This window comes from Pezoporus wallicus, unplaced genomic scaffold (assembly GCF_028554395.1).
Source record: "Pezoporus wallicus isolate ANWC-B61680 ecotype Strahan unplaced genomic scaffold, APGP_CSIRO_Pwel_v1 contig_9622, whole genome shotgun sequence".
Classification (NCBI taxonomy): domain Eukaryota; kingdom Metazoa; phylum Chordata; class Aves; order Psittaciformes; family Psittacidae; genus Pezoporus; species Pezoporus wallicus.
The window spans coordinates 31,939-52,489 of record NW_026635179.1 but is presented as its reverse complement, the minus strand read 5'-3'; the positions used below and the strand labels follow the sequence as shown (position 1 = coordinate 52,489).

The 20,551-nt window shown below is 63.3% G+C and overlaps 1 protein-coding gene across 1 annotated transcript; it reads left to right on the top strand.

Annotated features, from left to right (window-relative positions):
* Positions 1 to 1,887: 1,887 nt before the first annotated feature.
* On the top strand, positions 1,888 to 18,687 carry LOC130599651 (V-type proton ATPase subunit B-like). The gene is made up of 14 exons (XM_057410304.1): positions 1,888 to 2,010; positions 9,091 to 9,146; positions 10,137 to 10,235; positions 11,648 to 11,741; positions 13,227 to 13,304; positions 13,408 to 13,547; positions 13,931 to 14,032; positions 14,164 to 14,261; positions 14,983 to 15,106; positions 16,711 to 16,861; positions 17,248 to 17,330; positions 17,492 to 17,596; positions 18,232 to 18,361; positions 18,450 to 18,687. Exons 1-14 carry the CDS (start codon positions 1,920 to 1,922, stop codon positions 18,614 to 18,616), a joined length of 1,518 nt encoding a protein of 505 aa, XP_057266287.1. The 5' UTR covers positions 1,888 to 1,919; the 3' UTR covers positions 18,617 to 18,687.
* The last annotated feature ends 1,864 nt before the right edge of the window (positions 18,688 to 20,551 follow it).

The following is a 20,551-nucleotide window of genomic DNA, read 5'->3' as shown; positions in this document are numbered from 1 at the left end:
TCCCAGTGCCAGAGACCTTTAGCATCTTGGATCCCCCCCATTGTTTCCTGCTCTCCCCGACCCCCGGGCATTGGTGCCCCCCCCCAGAGGATACCTCCAGCACCCCCTCATAGCCCCGCAGTCCATCTCCCCCTCCCCAGCTGCCCCATGCACAGGCTCTGCTGTCCCACCACCATCACCCCGATGTGAGCTCCCCATGGGCACCCACAGCCTGAGGGGGGCTGGGGGGTTGCAGACCCCTCACCCCCACCAGTACCCCGGCCTCGGCCCCAAACTGCCCCCATCCCCACTCCTAATGCGGCCCCAACCTCTGCCTTTGCCCCAGTCCTGTCCCCACACCTACCCCAGCCTTGTCCCTTCCCCAATCCCATCCATCCCTGCCCCATCTGTATCCCCACCCTATCCCCATCCCCATTCATCTGTATCCCCATCCCTGACCCTATCCCTACCCTCATCCCCATCCCTATTCCCATCCCCGTCTGTATCCCTATCCCTATGCCTATGCCTATCCCTATCCCTTTCCATATTTCTTTCCCTATCCCCATCCCTACTTCTATCCCCACCCACATACCTATTTCTGTCCCTATCCCTATGCTTATCCCCATCCCTACCCCTATCCCTATGCATGCCTATCCCCATACCTATCCTGCCCATCCCAATGCCTATCCTTATCCCTATCCCTATCCCCACACCTATTCCTACTCCAATTCCTATCCCTATTGCAATCCCTTTCCTTACTTCTATCCACACCCCCACCCCTACTTCTATCCCTATCCATATGCCTATCCCTATCACCATCCCCATCCCTATCCCTATGCAAATGCCTATCCCCATACCTATCCTTGCCCCAATCCTAGTCCCTATCCTTATCCTTATCCCTAGCTCTGTCTCTTCCCTATCCCTATCCCCAGACCTATTCCTGCCCCAATTCCTATCTCTATCCCTAAGGCAATGCCTACCCCCACACCTATCTCTATCCCTACCCCTATGCGTATGCCTATCTGCATCCCTATCCCTACCCCAGTCTTTATCCCATCCCTATACATACACCTATCCCCACACCTATTCCTACCTTGACTCCTATCTCTATCACAGAGCCTTTCCCTACTACTATCCCCACCCCCACACCTGTTTCTGTTCCTATCTGTATGCCTACCCCTATCCCCATCCCTATCCTTGCCCCAGTCCTAGTTCCCATCTCTATCCCTATCCATGTCCCTATTAGCTATCCCTATCCCCACGCCTATTCCTACCCGAATTCCTATCTCTATCCCAATGCCTACCTCCACACCTATCTCTATCCCCATCCCTACCCCTATCCATACACCTCCCCCCATCCCCATCCCTACCGCTATCCATACACCTCTCCCCATCCCCATCCCTACCCCTATCCATACACCTCTCCCCATCCCCATCCCTACCCCTATCCATACACCTCTCCCCATCCCCATCCCTACCCCTATCCATACACCTCCCCCCATCCCCATCCCTACCCCTATCCATACACCTCTCCCCATCCCCATCCCTATCCCTATCCATACACCTCTCCCCATCCCTACCCCTATCCATACACCTCCCCCCATCCCCATCCCTACCCCTATCCATACACCTCTCCCCATCCCCATCCCTACCCCTATCCATACACCTCTCCCCATCCCCATCCCTACCCCTATCCATACACCTCTCCCCATCCCCATCCCTATCCCAGCTCCTACCCCTATCCCCACCCTCCCACCACCCTCACCCTCGTCCCCCGTCCCCCCCTCCCTCCCTATGGGGCTGGGCCGCTGCGGCCGCTCCCTCCCGCTGTTTACAGCCAACACGGGGCCGGCGGCACCAGCGGGCCGGGACCGGCTGCGCCCGGGGCGAGGGGTACAAACCCCGGCCCCGGGACCCGCCCCGGGACCACGACCGCGACCATGGCCACAGCCGCCCCCCGAGCGCCGGTGCCCGCAGCCCGCGAGCACGCTCTGGCCGCCACCCGCGACTACAGCCGCAGCCCCCGGCTCAGTGAGTGCCCCCCGAGCTGCGGTCCCCATGGGTGCTATGGGGGCGGCGCCGGGCGGGTGGGCGCTGGGCCCTGGGGACCCCCATTTGTCAACGGCGGGGACGCTTGGGAGGGTGCACAGCGGGGTGACGGGGGCGGTTGTGGGGCTGTCACCCCCCCGCTTGGCGCTGGGGAAGGTGGGGAGGGTATCGCTGCCCCCCAAGGGCTGTGGGAGCTATGGGTGCCGCTTGGGGTGGTGGAGCCCGTAGTGACCCCCTTGGCGTGGGGGACCCACGCAAACCCCTCTTGGTGCTCCGGGACTCCACGGCCCCAGTGTGGACTCCAGCGGGATGTGGTGGTGCCATGGGTCCCGCCAGGGTGTCCTGGGGGTCATCATCCATGTGGGGAGCTGGGGACCCCCCCTTGTGCTGCTCCCAATGGGGATGGGTGGGGAGCCGCTGGTGGAATGTGGCGTTACCGCGACCTCCCCGCGCCCGTACCCCGGGCCAGGCGCTGTGCGGGTCTCCCCGCGCAGCACCCATGGGTGCTGGGAGCTCTGCCCGCCCCCCCAGCGCCCCGTCCCCAGGCTCGGAGCCGCCAAGGACGCTCCCTGTGACCTTCCCTGTTCGCTGTCCCCTCCCGAACCGGCTCCGCCCGGAGCTCAACCGGCTCTGCCCGGCTCCCGCCGTGGCTGCCGGCAGCAGGGAGTCACCCATGGGTGACTCCTTCCCTCGGCAGGGCACGGGGCCAGGGCTGGGGTGCGCGGCGGGTGCCAGCCAGCACCCATGGGTGAGGGGTCATGGCGGCTCCCATGGGGTCCCAGCATGGGGGCCCGGAGTGAGGGCCCACTATGAGATCCTGGCAGCCTGGGGTCCCAATAAGGGCGACCAGTATGGGCTCCCAGCGGCCTGGGGTCCCAGCAGTGTGGGGTCCCCGGGTGGGGTCCCGGCACAGGGTCCCTGCCTGGCACTGGGCACAGCAGCACTCACACGGTCCTCACTGCAGCCCGGTGCCCGGATCCATGGGCAGCAGGGGGTGAGCAGGGCGGTGGGGCAGGAGCAGGGGCAGGGGCAGGGGCAGGAGCAGGAGCAGGAGCAGGAGCAGGAGCAGGAGCAGGAGCAGGGGCAGGGGCAGGAGCAGGGGCAGGAGCAGGAGCAGGAGCAGGAGCAGGAGCAGGAGCAGGAGCAGGAGCAGGAGCAGGAGCAGGAGCAGGGGCAGGAGCAGGAGCAGGAGCAGGAGCAGGAGCAGGAGCAGGAGCAGGAGCAGGAGCAGGGGCAGGAGCAGGAGCAGGAGCAGGAGCAGGAGCAGGGGCAGGAGCAGGAGCAGGAGCAGGGGCAGGGGCAGGAGCAGGAGCAGGAGCAGGAGCAGGAGCAGGGGCAGGAGCAGGAGCAGGAGCAGGAGCAGGAGCAGGAGCAGGAGCAGGAGCAGGAGCAGGAGCAGGCAGGGGCAGGGACAGGAGCAGGAGCAGGAGCAGGAGCAGGGGCAGGGGCAGGAGCAGGAGCAGGAGCAGGAGCAGAGCAGGGGCAGGGACAGGAGCAGGAGCAGGAGCAGGAGCAGGAGCAGGAGCAGGGGCAGGAGCAGGAGCAGGAGCAGGAGCAGGAGCAGGAGCAGGAGCAGGAGCAGGAGCAGGAGCAGGAGCAGGAGCAGGGGCAGGAGCAGGAGCAGGGGCAGGGGCAGGGGCAGGAGCAGGAGCAGGGGCAGGGGCAGGAGCAGGAGCAGGAGCAGGAGCAGGAGCAGGGGCAGGAGCAGGAGCAGGAGCAGGAGCAGGAGCAGGAGCAGGGGCAGGAGCAGGAGCAGGAGCAGGAGCAGGAGCAGGAGCAGGAGCAGGAGCAGGAGCAGGGGCAGGAGCAGGAGCAGGAGCAGGAGCAGGAGCAGGAGCAGGAGCAGGAGCAGGAGCAGGAGGAGCAGGAGCAGGGGCAGGGACAGGAGCAGGAGCAGGAGCAGGAGCAGGAGCAGGAGCAGGAGCAGGGGCAGGGACAGGAGCAGGAGCAGGGACAGGAGCAGGAGCAGGAGCAGGGGCAGGAGCAGGAGCAGGGGCAGGAGCAGGAGCAGGAGCAGGGACAGGAGCAGGGGCAGGAGCAGGGACAGGAGCAGGAGCAGGGGCAGGGACAGGAGCAGGAGCAGGAGCAGGAGCAGGAGCAGGAGCAGGCAGAGCTCTCCCGAGAGGCAGGACCGGGATCCGCAGCCGCTTCCCAGCGGAGCCGTTGGCACAGCGAGCGGAAGAAACACTTCCCACCTCCTGGCCTCTGCCTTGTTCCAGCTGCATGGGAAACATCCCAGCCAGCAATGCCACTGCCTGCAGAGGGGCTCGGGGCTGCTGGCACATGGTCTGCCCCACGGCCTGCCCCGTGGTCTGCCCCATGCCCTGCTCTGCGGAATGCTTTAAACTCAGTAACTGCAGCCTGGGAGCAACTTGGGGGCAGGGGGAAGATGGATGGAAGGATGGGTGGAGTGATGGATGGATGGAGGGATGGGTGGAGTGATGGATGGATGGATGGATGATGGATGGAGGCAGGAATGGATGGATGGATGGATGGATGGATGGATGGATGGATGGATGGATGGATGGATGATGGATGGAGGCAGGAATGGATGGATGGATGGATGGATGGATGGGTGGATGGATGGATGGATGGATGATGGATGGAGGCAGGAATGGATGGATGGATGGATGGATGGATGGATGGATGGATGATGGATGGAGGCAGGAATGGATGGATGGATGGATGGATGGATGGGTGGATGGAGGCAGGAATGGATGGATGAGTGGATGGATGGATGGATGGATGGATGGGTGGATGGATGAGTGGAAGGATGAAACAGGAGGTCAAGGGCAGCAGCCCAGTGGCACAACGGCTGTGCTGTGCAATCCCAGCCTGATAAGGGCAGTTTGGTGGGACACTGGGCTTCTCTGCCGTGTCCCAGCCAGCCCTGTTACCTGTGATGCTCATCTCCTGCCAGGACTCTGCACTGGGTCTGGGCATGATGGCAGCCCCAGGCCGGGGATGGTGCCTTTGGGAGCTGTGTCTGATGGGGTTTGGGATGTGGCTCTACCCAATGGCGACATGGGAAGCAGGAGAGGAAGTATCAGGGAGATCCCCAAGCCCTGGGCACCCTGACACATCCCTGCTTGGGGCTGTGCTGGGCAGGGGCTGGGTGTTGAGCTTGGGAGGCTGTGCCCCCAGTCCAGGTCCTTCCAGGCTCCACGCAGGAGCCATGGGGTGATTGAGGGGGAATGAGGGGATTGTGGGGCTCAGGGAGGCTGATGGTGATGGAGATGTGGGGTGATGGTGATGGAGACGTGCGGTGATGTTGATGGAGACGTGGGGTGATGTTGATGGAGATGTGGGTTGTTGGTGATGGAGATGTGGGTTGTTGGTGATGGAGATGTGGATTGCTGGTGATGGGGATGGAGACGTGGGTTGCTGGTGATGGAGATGGGGATTGCTGGTGATGGGGATGTGGGTTGTTGATGATGGAGATGTGGGTTGCTGGTGATGGTGATGGAGACGTGGGTTGCTGGTGATGGGAATGTGGGTTGCTGGTGATGGAGAGCCAGGATGCTGGCAATAGAGACATGGACTTGCTGCTCCCGTGGCCCTTTTCCCACCTCACCAGCACCCCACTCACTCCCCGGCACTGCCGCTGCAGCATCCCAGCACTTCCAATCATGGCTAACCCGGAGAAGAGGCTGGGATCCCATTGCCCTCCAGACCCCTGGCAAGCAGAGCTGGCCTGCTGGCCTGTCCCCTGCCGTGGGGTCGGGGGGCTGATGTGCTCCTGGGGCTGCAGCCATTGCATGTCCGTATCCCAGTGCTGCCCGGCTGGGGTTGTGCCATTATCCTCCCACCCCCATGGCATCACCCCACCCCCCTCTATGGGGCGAATGCTCTGCCCCACAGCATGCCTCACTCCCCAGGCCCCACACCTCCCCTCTCCACCACTTCTCCATCACTTTCCTCCTGGGGCCACCCTTCCCTTAACCCATCTGGTGCCTCCATCACCCGTCAGCATCCCGGCCGCGCTCCTTCCCCCACCAGCCCTGTTTTGTCTGCGGCCCATAGACCAGCGCCAGCCCCACAAACGAGGTGTTTGGGGGGGGGGGGGCTCTTTCTTCCTCGCGCCCCCTCGTTGCCTTCACGCTTGGCTGCTCCTGCCTTTCTTTGCCTCCCCTCCCGTGACGTGCAGGTGTGTATGGGAACCCTCGGCCGCCGGGGCCCTAATTAGTGGCATAGAGTGTGACCCCCCGCCGGGCTTTTCAGCGGCTCTGCCGCGCTGGGGCAGGCCGTGGGTTTGACAGCGCGGCACAAAGTGACCCACGGCACAATGGGCAGGTTGGGGAGGGGGAGCGCGGTCACTTAGGGACTGTCGGAAAAGTCCCAGGGCGGCCCCGGCGCTGCGGCGGGCAGGGGCTTGGAGGGGCAGGATGAGGCCGCCCGGCTCTCGGGTGCGGGACGCACCCGATGATGGATGGTGCTGGCAGGCAGAAGGGTTGGGGCTTGAAGGGGTTGCACCTGCGGCATCAGCCTGGCACGGGACGGGACGGGGTAAGCTTGGCACTTGGTGAGCAGCACCCAAGGGGGATGCGGGATGCATCCAGAGCATCCCATGGCTGCCCTACCCCATGGGTGCAAGTGCTCCATGCAGGTCTCTGAGGGACACTAGAGATGTATCCTGGTGCCCCAGGGTGGCTCTGGACCTGCTGAGGCACCTCCTCATCCCTGTCCTTGCTCTGGACCAGAGGATTTTGGGGGGTTTACGGGGTATTTATCAGTCCCATTCCTCATCTTTGCTGCAGCTCAGTGCCCCTTCTGCCCACCCCATGGGCTTCAGCACACGTGGTGGGAGAAGGGTTGGAGGTACTGACGGTTGTATGCAACCCCCTGGTCTGTGGTTTGGGATAGGAGTCTGTAATTGGGGATAGGGGTCTGTGACTCGGGATAGGGGTCTGTAGTTTGGGATAGGGGTCTGTAGTTTGGGATAGGGGTCTGTAGTTTGGGATAGGGGTCTGTAGCTGGGGATAGGAGTCTGTGACTAGGGATAGGGGTCTGTAGTTTGGGATAGGGGTCTGTAGTTTGGGATAGGGGTCTGTAATTGGGGATAGGAATCTGTAATTGGGGATAGGAATCTGTGACTTGGGATGGGGGTCTGTAGTTTGGGATAAGGATCTGTGATTCAGGGTAGGGGTCGGTAGTTTGGGGTAGGGGTCTGTAATTCAGGATAGGAGACTGTAATTTGCGCTGGGGCCTGTGCAAAGCCCCTTGGTCGGTGCATGAGGATGAGCACCCCTCCCTGCTCACCCAGTCCTAAAGGCCAAGCTGCCCACCCCTGTGCAGATGGGAGCAACTCCTTACAGGGCAAATCCACCCCAGCCCACCCTGCATCCCCTCCATGGGGCGGGCGGTTCCCTCGGGAGCGCTCGGAGCAGGAGGAGGCCCGGAGCCGGGCTCCCCTCCATCCCTTCCCTGCGGCAAACGGGGCTCTCTTTGGAGCAGAGCCCTAAGGCGTGTGGCGCGGTGACGGCCGCCGGCACTGACTGGGAGCAATTAGCGGCGGGTGTAGCCGGGTCGGGTCCCCTTTGTCACCGGGGCCGCGGCGGCGGTTACCGGTGCGTGAGCGTCAGCGCTAACGGAGATCGCAAGTGACAGGAGCTGTGAAGTTGGGGCCGGGGGTGTGGAAAGGCCACGGTGAAAGCCTTCGCCTTTGCTCCGGCCCCTGCAGCCCGCTTCTCCCCCCCCCTCCCCTCCGGCCGCCCCATCGCCGTGCCCCCTCCCCGGCCATGAGCGGCCGCCGCAGCCCACCCACCCCGATGCTGCTTCTCCATCGCCCCCCTCTCGGGCATCACAGCTCAGCGGCTTCATTAGCGGAATTAGCGCTTTCCGGTGGCAGGGGCTCCCCCCCCCCCCATCCCAGCCCTCCTCCTCCTCCTCCTCCTCCTCCTCCTCCTCCTGCTCCTCTCCTTTCTCCTCCTTTTTCTCCTCCTCCTTGGTCCCCCCCCCAGCCCTGAGCCTCTCTGGCGGCCCTCGCTTGGGCTCACTGTTGTGATCTCCTTCCCTATCACGATAGAACCGATTCAACCGCGGAGATGAGGGTGTTGGAACCACACAACCGGCCGCGGTGGCTCTGGTACCAGTATTGGCACCGGCCCTGCCTGGCTCCCCCTCCCGTCCATGGATGGATGGGTAGGAGGGAAGGGTGGAAGGACAGAGGAACGGGAGGGAGGGATGGATGGAAGGGATGACCCAGTGCCACAGCCATACAGCACCAAGCAGTGCTGCCAGAGGGTCAGATGCCCTCCATGGGATGAGACAGCCCAGGGCACCAGAAGGAAAGCCGGGAAGATCCCGATGGATCTGTCAGCCATCAGGGCTGGGCTGCAGATCCCTGTGCTCAGGGACAAGGCCCAGTCCCCATGGCCGTGGAACAATATCCCATGTGGGTGGCTGCCCAAGAGCTGGGGCTCGGAGGAGACACAGGCAGAGAAGAAAAGAGCCCAACAAAACTCTGTTTGTGATGGAGCTGGAGGGGAAGTGGAAGGGGAATGGACACTTGGGGAATAAAGGAGACAAAAGGAGGGAGGCTGGCAGCAGAGAGAGCTCCAGGCTGCTGAATGGTGACCAGCAGGAGCCGGGAATAACTGGGTACCAGAGGGAAGGCTCATTGGCAAATTAGCTTGGGAGATGGGACCCTGTGAAGCTCATGGGTGCATCAAGGCCAAGGGCAAGGTTCTGCCCCTGGGTACGGGCATCCCCAGCACAAACCCAGGCTGGGGGATAGCGGATGGAGCAGCTCGGGAGCACACCTCACCCTGTGAGGGTGCTGAGGCGCTGGCACAGGGTGCCCAGAGAAGCTGTGGCTGCCCCATCCCTGGCAGTGCTCAAGGCCAGGTTGGACACAGGGCTTGGAGCAAGCTGCTCCAGTGGAAGGGGTTGGGGTTGGAGCTGGAGGAGCTTTGAGGTCCCTTCCAACCCACCCCATGCCATGGTTCTGTGATAGCAGCACTGGATGGTGCTGGGGGGGATGGATCCTGCCCCAGCACCCAACAACTGGGGGTGGCGATGGTGGGAGCCCCCCTGGCCCCACACTGTGTCCTTTCCCCTCAGCCTACAAGACTGTTTGTGGTGTCAACGGGCCCTTGGTGGTGCTGGACAACGTGAAGGTAGGACCCCGGCTGCAGGAGGGTGATAGGGGGACCCCTTGTTGTGGTCCCGGCTGCCAGCCTGTGCCCTGTCCTCTTGGGGTCTCATCCAGCTCCCTCCCATGGGCACGCAGCAGCCCCTGGGTCCCTGCCCCAGCTCCAGCCCTTGTCCCTTGTGCCACTACCCAAGCCCCAGCCCCTGTTCCCTATGCTCCTGTCCAAGCTCCTGCCCTGTCTCCAGCCCCATCACTGACCCTGGTCCCCACCCCATCCCATGCCCCCAGCACTGGGTGTCACTTTAGGGTCACCTCGGTGTCACCCTCCTGTCCCTGCTGCTGGACCGAGTGGGCTCTGGGCGCCCAGCGGGACCCTCGAGGGGCTGCGTTGCCCCGGGGCTGTTCCTATGGCCCCTTTCAGGCCGAGCGGGCGGGATGGAAATGAAGCAGCTCCATGAAAGAGCCGGGCCCTGGCGGGGGTTTCCTTCCCTCCCTTGTCCTTTATGGAAAGGTCTTTAGGGAGGAATTAAAGTCCGGAGTTCACAGGGCCCGGAGCCCGGGAGCGAGGCGGAGGAGATGGAGGTGGCAAACAGCACAGGGCTGGCTCATGGATGCTATCCCTGAGCCAAGGGGCTGCAGAGAAGTCCCCTGCATCCACCCCGGGGGTCCCGGCTGGGCTGGGGACCGGGGGGGATCAGTCGGTACCCCTGGTACCCATGGGTGCTGGGTGCCCTCTGGCCGATGGTGGCAGTGCGATGGGTCTGTCCGCTTCTGGGGTGTGTGTGTGGGGGGGAAAGGGGGTGAACTTGTGAGTGCTCAGGTCCTGGTGGGTCCGAGAGCACCCGTGGGGCAAGGGGAGCACCTGCAGCGATGGGGAAACTGAGGCACGGCGCAGGCAGCATCCTCCCCTCGATGCCTCCTCCTGCCCGGGTGGGCAGCGGCTGCAAGGGGTGGTTGGGGGGGGGGGGAAGTAAAGCCCCCCCCACTTCATCTCACCCTGCCCCTGTCCCTCCAGTTTGCCCAGTATGCTGAGATCGTGAACTTCGTGCTGCCCAATGGCACCAGCCGCAGCGGGCAGGTCCTGGAGGTGATGGGCTCCAAAGCCATCGTCCAGGTGAGTTTAGGGTGATGGGGACGTGATGGGACGGGAGGCGGGGTGGCATGGGGACGAGGTGGGATGCGGACACAGGGCACTGCATGTCCTGGGCTCTGTCCTGGGGCTCTGTCCCCCTCCAGCGGTTGCTGCTGTCCCAGCTACTCCAGGCTGTGTCCTGGGATAGGCAGTGTGATTCCTGGCTGGTCCATGGCCCTTCGGGAGCTGTGCCGGGGCTGGTGGTGGGGCACCGGTGGGGATGGAGCTGGTGCCTGCTCCGAGCAGGAGCATCTGGGTACCAAATCGAAACGATGACATCTGCCCAGCATCAGCAGGATGCAGGGAGCAGGTGTGGGCATGACCCCATCCTGCTGGTCCCCATCCTGCTGTCCTCCCATCCTGTTGCCCCCATCCCTCACCCAAGCTGCCCTCCCAGGCTGCCCACCCACTATCGCCAATGGGAAGAGCCCATCCGGGTGATGCTGCCACCTCCTTGGGACCCCATATCCCTGCTTAGGACCTCCCGAAGCTGCCTTCTGCTCCACCCCAGCAGGAAAACCTCAGACCTCCTGCCATCCCCCCCCAATCCCTAGCACTCTATGGGGCCAGGACCAGGCTGGGCAGTGTGTTCCTGGGGTACCCCAAACTGGGGCAGCCCAGCAGCGGGGTTTCACTAGGGCTGGTTCGGGGCTCTCAGGCTCCATTATCCAGGAGCATGGAGAGAGCCATTATCCAGGTCCTCTCCTGCCTGGATGTCCCTTCATCAGCCACCCATCGCGGTGTCTGCATGGCCAACGCGGTTAGTGAGCACCAAACCTTGCTCCTCTAATGCCACCCGGTCATCTGCAGTGCCCTTTTAATCCTATTAGGGAATCAGCCTCGGGAGGGGAAAAATAGGGATAAAAAGGGGAAAAAGGGGGAAAAAACGAATAAAAGGGGGGAAAAAGGTGCTTTTTGCAGCAGCATCTTCATGGGGGGGGTGGCCTGCAGGGACCTGCACCCATGTCAGTGCTGCGCCCCTCACCAGCCCTCGTGCCTCCGGCATTCCTGGGATGCTCCCGGCATTCCCAAGCTGCCCTTTATCCCGGGAGCAGCACAGCTCTAATTAAAGCAGCGATCTGGAGGTTAATTCACATAAATGGTGTCAAATATTATACGGATCAAACCGCTCTGGGTTAACGCACCAGGGCCGAGGCCCCTGGCCTCGATGCATTGAGCGTGCTCTCCCCCTTCCCCTGCTCCCCCCACCCGGGAGCCCCCCTCAGAAGGGGGTTTTCTTAACCCCAGGGGCTCCCCGCTCTTTTCTCACCTCTTCCCGATGGGTTTTCGGGTGAGCGGATCCCGTCCCATCCCGATGGATGGACCCCCCCCCCCCATTCTCTAATCCCCTGTAATTGCCCCCCGCCGGGCTCCTGCCCCCGGGGTCTCCGCAGGTGTTTGAGGGAACATCTGGAATCGATGCCAAGAAAACCTCCTGCGAGTTCACCGGGGACATCCTGCGCACCCCGGTGTCCGAGGACATGCTGGGTGAGCCTGGGGGGTGCTGAGGGGGGGGACACCCCAGGCACAGCCACACTGGGGGGACATAGCACAAGTAGTATGGGCGGGCGGTGAGCACATCCCTGGGGATGCTCTCCAGTCCCGTCCGGTGAGTGCGAGGGATGGAGGGGCACAGGCAGCACGGTGAGATGGTGATGGTCGCCTTCATACGGGATGGAAGCATCCCCCGGGGTGCTCTCTGCCCTGTTATCCCTGGAGGAATGGCTTGGGCTGGACTGGGAGAAGGTTTTTGGGTGAGGGCAGTGAGGGTGCTGAGGCGCTGGCACAGGGTGCCCAGAGAAGCTGTGGCTGCCCCATCCCTGGCAGTGTTCAAGGCCAGGTTGGACACAGGGGCTTGGAGCAAGCTGCTCCAGTGGAAGGGGTCCCTGCCCGTGGCAGGGGTTGGAGCTGGAGGAGCTTTAAGTTCCCTTCAACCCAATGCATTCCATCCTCCCCATCCCCGCTGAGCCCCGAGATGCGGGCAAGCATAAGCACCAAAGGGGGCTGCTCCGCATCCCCATGGGGACCCCCCTCCCCGGGCAGAGCCGGGTGCTGGAGCCCCCCCCAGGGCTGTTAAAGCCCCCCCCTCCCCTCCGCAGCCCCATCAGAGGGCGCAGCAGCCCCGGAGCAGCGCCGGGGCTCGCAGGGGTCGCTGCGGTCGCTGCGGTCCCCGGCGCAGGGACCCGGCTGCCACTCGGCCTCGCTCCTTGAGCATCTCCGGCCGCCTCCTTCCCCCGGTGCCGGCAGCGGGGAGCGGGCAGGGCCCCGCTGCAAAGGGCAGCGCAAAGGGCAGGCTGCCTGCGTGCGGTGATGCGCAGACAGGTCCATGCCCCCCCCCCGCCCGCTCCTTTCCCAAGCAGATCCCTCCCTACCCCTGTGCAGGCTCCGGCTGTGAGTGCCCAGGATGGGATGGGAGCCATCCCGATCCTCCCTGCCCAGTATCAAAGGGGGGCTCCCCCTCTTTTTGCCCCCGCACTGGGGTCCCCCAGAGCTTTGTCTCTTCGTGCCGTTGAGCACCAGCGCCATTGACCTTTCATGCTGCGTGCTCCAGCCCTGCATCAGCCTGATCTGCTCTGACAAGGACGATGGCTCCTGCTCGGCTGGGGACCAGAGGAAGGTCCCATGGGGCAGCGGGTGGGATGCTGCGGGATGCAGCGTGATCGGCATCGATCCCACGGCTCGGAGCCGGTCGATGTGGCTGAGCAGGAATAGGGATGCAGATGCTCTCTGGGAGCATTGTACCCCTCCTGAGCACCGCTTTTGGGGGGGGTCTTGGTATCACCCCACCTGTACAGGAGCTGTGGAACCCGAGGGGAGGTGACGGACGGTGGCTTAGGGGGGTCTCTGGGTACTTGGCCCCATGTGCTGGCATCTTCCTGCTCCAGGGGCTGTGGCGTCACCCATAGGAGCAGGATGGGAACCCCACATCCATGGGCAGGGTGTTCCCAGGGACCAGCAGCTCTCTCCTTGCAGGTCGGGTCTTCAATGGCTCTGCAAAGCCCATCGACAGCGGTCCCCCGGTGATGGCTGAGGACTTCCTGGACATCAATGGTGATGGCCCTGGGTGCTGTGGGAGGGGACCCAGCTCCATAGGGGAGTCCAACCCCTCCCCATTGGGGTGCCCTGGGTGCCTCATTTCCCTGTGCTGCTCCAGGCCAGCCCATCAACCCCCACGGCCGCATCTACCCCGAGGAGATGATCCAGACCGGGATCTCGCCCATCGACGTGATGAACAGCATCGCCCGGGGGCAGAAGATCCCCATCTTCTCCGCTGCTGGTCTCCCCCACAACGAGGTGGGTCCCCGTGGGGTGCTGAGCCCCCAGTATGAGGCAGAAGAGGAGGATGAGGGTGGAAGAGGAAGCATTTGGGGCGGTTGGAGACTCTTCTGCATCCCTCCCCTCCCTGCTGTGCTTTGGCTCCATGCTCAGCTCTGCTCACCATGATGGGCCAGACCCACACTGCTGTGGTCCCCCATCCATGCAGTGTGATGGGCTGGGGCATCGCTACCCCGTGCCTCAGTTTCCCCATCACAGCAAGAGATAAAGCAAAGCCCACCCTGGCTCTCTTCCACTGGTCCCCCCCATCTCCATCCCCTGCCCTCGGGGGGGCGGATCCTGGTCCCGGGGGTGCTGTGAGCCATCGGGGGGGGGTCCATGTGCTGTCCCATGCCCTGCAGATCGCAGCACAGATCTGCCGCCAGGCCGGGCTGGTCAAGAAGTCCAAGGACGTGATGGATTTCCATGAGGACAACTTCGCCATCGTCTTCGCGGCCATGGGGGTGAGCTGGGGCAGGGCAGCCCCCAGTGCCCCTATGGGATGCGTGGGCAGCCGCGCTCCCTGCATCGCCTCGTCCCTGCCTGCCCCCGGAGCCAGCCCGCTCCTGCTGACCACGGGTCCCCCCCCGGGCAGGTGAACATGGAGACCGCTCGCTTCTTCAAGTCCGACTTCGAGGAGAACGGCTCCATGGAGAACGTGTGCCTGTTCCTCAACCTGGCCAATGACCCCACGTGAGCCAGTGCCGCGGCTCCAGCACCTGCTGCTCCTCCTCCTTCCTTCCTCCTCCTCCTTCTCCTCCTCCTTTTTCTTCCTTCCTCCTTCTCCTTCTCCTTCTCCTTCTTTCCTCCTCCTTCTCCTCCTCCTTTTTCTTCCTTCCTCCTTCTCCTTCTCCTTCTCCTTCTTTCCTCCTCCTTCTCCTCCTCCTTCTTCTCCTCCTCCTTCTCCTTCTTTTCTCCTCCTTCCTTCCTCCTCCTTCTCCTCCTCCTTCTTCCTTCCTTCCTCCTTCCTTCTTCCTCCTTCTCCTCCTCCTTCTTCCTTCTTCCTTCCTCCTTCCTTCCTCCTCCTTCTCCTCCTCCTTCTTCCTTCCTTCCTCCTTCCTTCCTCCTCCTTCTCCTCCTCCTTCTTCCTTCCTTCTTCTCCTCCTCCTTCTTCCTTTCTCCTTCTTCCTCCCTCCTTCCTTCTTCCTCCTTATCCTCCTCATCATCGTGTCCTCCTCCTCCTCCTCACTGAAGGACCCCCTGGGCCTGTTGGCAGTGACCAGCAGGGGACTCATCCCCCAGCCCCACACCTTGTGGGTCCCCATCCCATCCTGCAGCACTGGGAGCCCCGGGCGGGCCATCACCCAGTCCCACCTCAGGGACCCCAGGAGGTGTCCATGGGTGCCCTGGGAGGGCGGGGGGGGGCTCGGGAAGGGGAGCTGGGATGCGGGATTCTCACCGTGTCCCACGGCAGCATCGAGCGGATCATCACCCCTCGCCTGGCCCTCACCACCGCCGAGTTCCTGGCCTACCAGTGCGAGAAGCACGTCCTGGTCATCCTGACCGACATGAGCTCCTACGCCGAGGCGCTGCGGGAGGTCAGTGCCTGCCCCCCGGCACCCATCCGGGTCCTCCCTGTGCGGCTGCGGGTGCTCGGGGTGCCCAGGGCGTTTGGGGCACTTGGGATGCTTGGGGCCTCCAATAACACTGGGGCTCCCATGGTCCTTGGGGTGTCTGGGGTTCCTGGGGTGCTGAGGATACTTGGGGCATTTGGGATGCCTGGGATGCTCAGGGTGCTTGGGACACTTGGGGTGCTTGGGGTGCCCAGGGTGTTTGGGGCACTTGGGATGCTTGGGGCCTCCAATAACACTGGGGCTCCCATGGTCCTTGGGGTGTCTGGGATTCTTGGGGTGCTGAGGATACTTGGGGCATTTGGGATGCCTGGGATGCTCAGGGTGCTTGGGGTGCTCGGGGTGCCCAGGATGCCTGGGATTCCCAGGATGCTCTGGGTGCTGGGGGTGCTTGGGGTGCCTGGAATCCTTGGAGCACTTGGGATGCTTGGGGTGCTTAGGGTTCGCAGGGTGCTTGGGGTGCCCAGGGTGCTGTAAGCACTTGGGGTACTTGGGGTGCTTGGAGTACCCAGGACCCCGGGTCTCCCAGGGTACGTGGGGTGCTCAAGGTACCTGGGGTGCCCATGATGCCGTGGGTGCTTGGGGTGCCCAGGATACTTGGGGTGCTTGGGCTGCCTGGGATACTCATGGTGTCTGGAGTGTTTTTGGGTTCCCAGAGTACTTGGGGTGCTTGGGATGCCCAGGTTGCCTGGGGTACCCAGGATGCTTGGGATGCCCAGAAGAACTGCATGAGCTTTAAGGTCCCTTCCAACCCAAATCATTCTATGTTTCCCCTATGAACTGGGGCATTTGGGATGTTGAGGTGCCCACGGTGCTGGGGGTTCCAGGGGCTCCCAGGATACTTGGGGCACTTGGGGTGTTCAGGGTGCTTGAGGAGTGCTTGGGGTGCCCAGGGTGCTGGAGCACTTGAGGCACTTAGGGTGCTTGGGGTACTAGGGATACCTGGGGTGCTTGGGATGCTAGTGGTGCCCAGGGTGCGGGGGGTTATTGGGGTGCTCGGGGTGCGCAGGATACCTGGCACATTGGGATGCTCAGGGTGCTGCGAGCACTGGGGGTGCTGGGGGTGCTTGGGGTACTCAGGGTGCCCAGGATACATGGAGCACTTGGGGTGCTCAGGGTGCTTGGGATGCCCGGGGTGCACAAGGTGCCTGGGGTTCTGGGGGTGCTTGGGGTGTTTGAGGTACCTGGGGTGCCTATGGTGCTGGGGGTGCTTAGAGTACCAAGGATACTTGGGGTGCTCAAGGTGCTTGGGATGGCCGGGGTGCCCGAGGTGCCTGGGGTACTGGGGATGCTTGGGATGTTCGGGGTGCCCACGGTGCTTGGGGCGCTTGGAGTACCAAGGATACTTGGGGTGCCTTGGGGTGCTCAGGGTGCTTGGGATGGCTGGGGTGCCTGAGGCGCCTGGGGTACCGGGGATGCTTAGGGTGTTTGAGGTACCCGGGGTGGCTCGGGGTGCTTGGGATGCTTGGGGTGCCCGGATGCCGTGGGTGCTCGGGGTGCTTTGTGATGCTGGGGTGGGGGGGATGCTCTGTGGTGCTCCGCGCAGCCCTCGCTCCAGCCGCATCCCGCAGGTATCGGCCGCCCGGGAGGAGGTTCCGGGCCGCCGCGGCTTTCCCGGTTACATGTACACGGACCTGGCCACCATCTACGAGCGGGCCGGGCGCGTGGAGGGCAGGAGCGGCTCCATCACCCAGATCCCCATCCTCACCATGCCCAACGACGGTCAGCGGCGCCCGGGGAGCTGGGGGCAGCCACTGGGAGAACAAAGCTCGCGGGGATGCTTTAGGGTTATTCCCCCCCCCCCCCAAATCATCCCTCTGGTCCCAGCTGGAGCAGAGCGCTGGGGTTCACCTAAAGGATGCATTGGGGCAGTCACTGGGGGGTGCAGACCTGGGTTTGGGTGCCCATGGAAGCATGGAAGCCTAAACCAGGCAGTGTTGTTCAGCCCGGTGATGGGGGAGCTGCCTCCTGCTCAGCCTCAGGGCAATGCCCATTCCCCATGGCCACGCTGCTCTGGTGACCCCCAGCACGGGGCATGGCCGTGTCCCATGCCTGCCCATGCAGCCAGACCCGGTTTGGGGGCTCACCCCCTCCTCATCGTCCCCCAGACATCACCCACCCCATCCCCGACCTGACGGGCTTCATCACCGAGGGGCAGATCTACGTGGACCGGCAGCTCCACAACAGGCAGGTTCGTTCCCAACCCGTTCCCGGCTCACGTGGGGCCGGGAATCACCCGAGAGCACCGGGATGGGGATGCTGAGGGCATCTGGAGCCCAACGTGGGGCAGTGGAGCCCGTGCCTGCATGGGGGAGCAGCAGGAGGATGTGTTGGGGTCCTCTCGCCCTGCAGATCTACCCCCCCATCAACGTGCTGCCCTCCCTGTCCCGGCTGATGAAGTCGGCCATCGGGGAGGGAATGACCAGGAAGGACCATGGGGATGTCTCCAACCAGCTGGTAAGGGGTGGCCGGGAGGGGGATGATCAATGAGCCCCTGCATGGGGATGGGATCTCGGTGCTCTTGGTCCTGGTGGCTTCAAGCATTTGCTTTTGGCACCTCCATGGCTTGAAGGGGAGCTCTGGGGAGAGATGGAAGGTCCAGCTCTGGGGCAGCGGCACAAGAGGGACCTGGAGCTGATGGAGTGAGGCCAGAGGAGGCCATGGAGATGCTGCAAGGGCTGGAGCAGCTCTGCTCTGGAGCCAGGCTGAGAGAGCTGGGCTGGGGCAGCCTGGACAAGAGAAGGCTCCTCAAGGGGAGACCTGAGAGCAGCTCCAGTGCCTGAAGGGGCTGCAGGAAAGCTGGAGAGGGGCTTGGGACAAGGGATGTAGGGATGGGAAGAGGAGTTTGGGCTTCCAAGAGGGAAGAGTTGGATGGGATACAAGGAAGTTCTTCCCTATGAGGGCGGTGGGACATGGGAAGGGGTTGAAGCTGTGGCTGCCCCATCCCTGGCAGTGCTCAAGGCCAGGTTGGACACAGGGCTTGGAGCAAGCTGCTCCAGTGGAAGGGGTCCCTGCCCGTGGCAGGGCTTGGAGCTGGATTAACCCAAGCCACCCCCTGCTCCCTCCTTGCTGCACCCGTGGCTCTCCTGCAGTACGCCTGCTACGCCATCGGGAAGGACGTGCAGGCCATGAAGGCGGTGGTGGGGGAGGAAGCGCTGTCTCCCGATGACCTGCTCTACCTGGAGTTCCTGCACAAGTTCGAGAAGCACTTCATCAGCCAGGGTAGGGCACGGGGCCCGAGCCGGGGATCGGCTCCGCAGGGGCACCCCCGTAGCATCTCCCTGTCCCCTTTGCCTCCTCCTCCATCCAGGCCCCTATGAGAACCGGAGCATCTTCGAGTCCCTGGACATCGGCTGGCAGCTCCTGCGCATCTTCCCCAGGCAGCTCCTGAAGCGCATCCCCGAGAGCATCCTGGCTGAGTACTACCCCCGGGACACCAAAGCACCGGCGCAGGACCCGGCCACCACGGCCCTGTGACCCCCCCCTCCCGGGGAGCAGCCTCATGTACCCCAAAACCCACCCGGACCTGCCAAAGGTCCCTGTGGTGGGGCTGCCGACGGGGTTGGGTACCGGGAGGGTGGGCTCTTGGCAGTGGCATCGCACTGTGGGGAGGAACCTCATCTCTTGCTTAATGAAACCAGTGTGGTCGCCAACCCCATTTGTGCTTCCCATTGGGGCCACTTCCTCCCCATTCTTGGGTGCTTCTGGTCATAGAATCCCAGAGTGGTTTGGGTTGAAGGGACCTTAAAGCTCCTCCAGCTCCAAGCCCTGCCACGGGCAGGGACCCCTTCCACTGGAGCAGCTTGCTCCAAGCCCCTGTGTCCAACCTGGCCTTGAGCACTGCCAGGGATGGGGCAGCCACAGCTTCAACCCCTTCCCATGTCCCACCGCCCTCATAGGGAAGAACTTCCTCGTATCCCATCCAACTCTTCCCTCTTCCAGCTGGAAGCCCTCATCCCATCCCTGCATCCCTTGTCCCAAGCCCCTCTCCAGCTTTCCTGCAGCCCCTTCAGGCACTGGAGCTGCTCTCAGGTCTCCCCTTCAGGAGCCTTCTCTTGTCCAGGCTGCCCCAGCCCAGCTCTCTCAGCCTGGCTCCAGAGCAGAGCTGCTCCAGCCCTCGCAGCAGCTCCACGGCCTGCTCTGGCCTTGCTCCATCAGCTCCAGGTCCCTCTTGTGCCTGGATCAGGGCTGCAGTGGGGTCACCCCAGAGCGCTGCAGAGGGGCAGGATCCCCCCCTCACCCTCCCCTGGACCCCCAAAGGGAACCCCGGACTTTGGGGTTGAAGCAGGAGCTCAGGTCTCGCTCCCCAGGGTCCCCCACAAGAACAGGGTCACTGTGGGGGTCCCCATCTGCATCCCAGGCCCTTCGTGCCCCCAGCTGGGGCTCAGCTCCCGTGGGGGCTCCGTGGGCACCAAGAGGAAGATCACATCCCCATCCAGCCCCGGCCGTGTGCAGGGGCTGCCCGTGCCGTGGATGGGTACCCACGCACAGTGGGACCAGGCTGGCGACACGGAGGGGACATGGGACATCACAGCTCCGGTGTGATCCAAGTCCCTTTATTTGGGGGTCCGGGTGCCATTTACCTCCTTAAATAGGGAGATTTGAGTCTGCAAAGGGGAACGCAACAGCCAGCAGGCACCCTGGGGTGGCAGAGCGTGGCTGCCCGCTCCGGTCCCATAGGGTCTTGAGTCAAACCCCATCTGCAGCAGCTCCAGTCCCACCCCTGTCCGTGTCCCCTCAGTAGACACATGTGGGACCTGGTGTTACCGCACTTTAACTGAAGCCCAGGAGCATGGAAGCTGCTGGAAGAGAAGGATGGGAGCCCATCAACTCCTCACCCATCTCCTCCTCACCCATCACCTCCTCACCCATCTCCTCCTCACCCATCTCCTCCTCACCCATCACCTCCTCACCCATCTCCTCCTCACCCACCTCCTCCTCACCCATCTCCTCCTCACCCATCTCCTCCTCACCCATCACCTCCTCACCCATCTCCTCCTCACCCATCTCCTCCTCACCCATCTCCTCCTCACCCACCTCCTCCTCACCCATCTCCTCCTCACCCATCTCCTCCTCACCCATCTCCTCCTCACCCATCTCCTCCTCACCCATCTCCTCCTCACCCATCTCCTCCTCACCCATCTCCTCCTCACCCATCTCCTCCTCACCCATCTCCTCCTCACCCATCTCCTCCTCACCCATCTCCTCCTCACCCATCTCCTCCTCACCCATCTCCTCCTCACCCATCACCTCCTCACCCATCTCCTCCTCACCCATCACCTCCTCACCCATCTCCTCCTCACCCATCTCCTCCTCACCCATCTCCTCCTCACCCATCTCCTCCTCACCCATCTCCTCCTCACCCATCTCCTCCTCACCCATCTCCTCCTCACCCATCTCCTCCTCACCCAT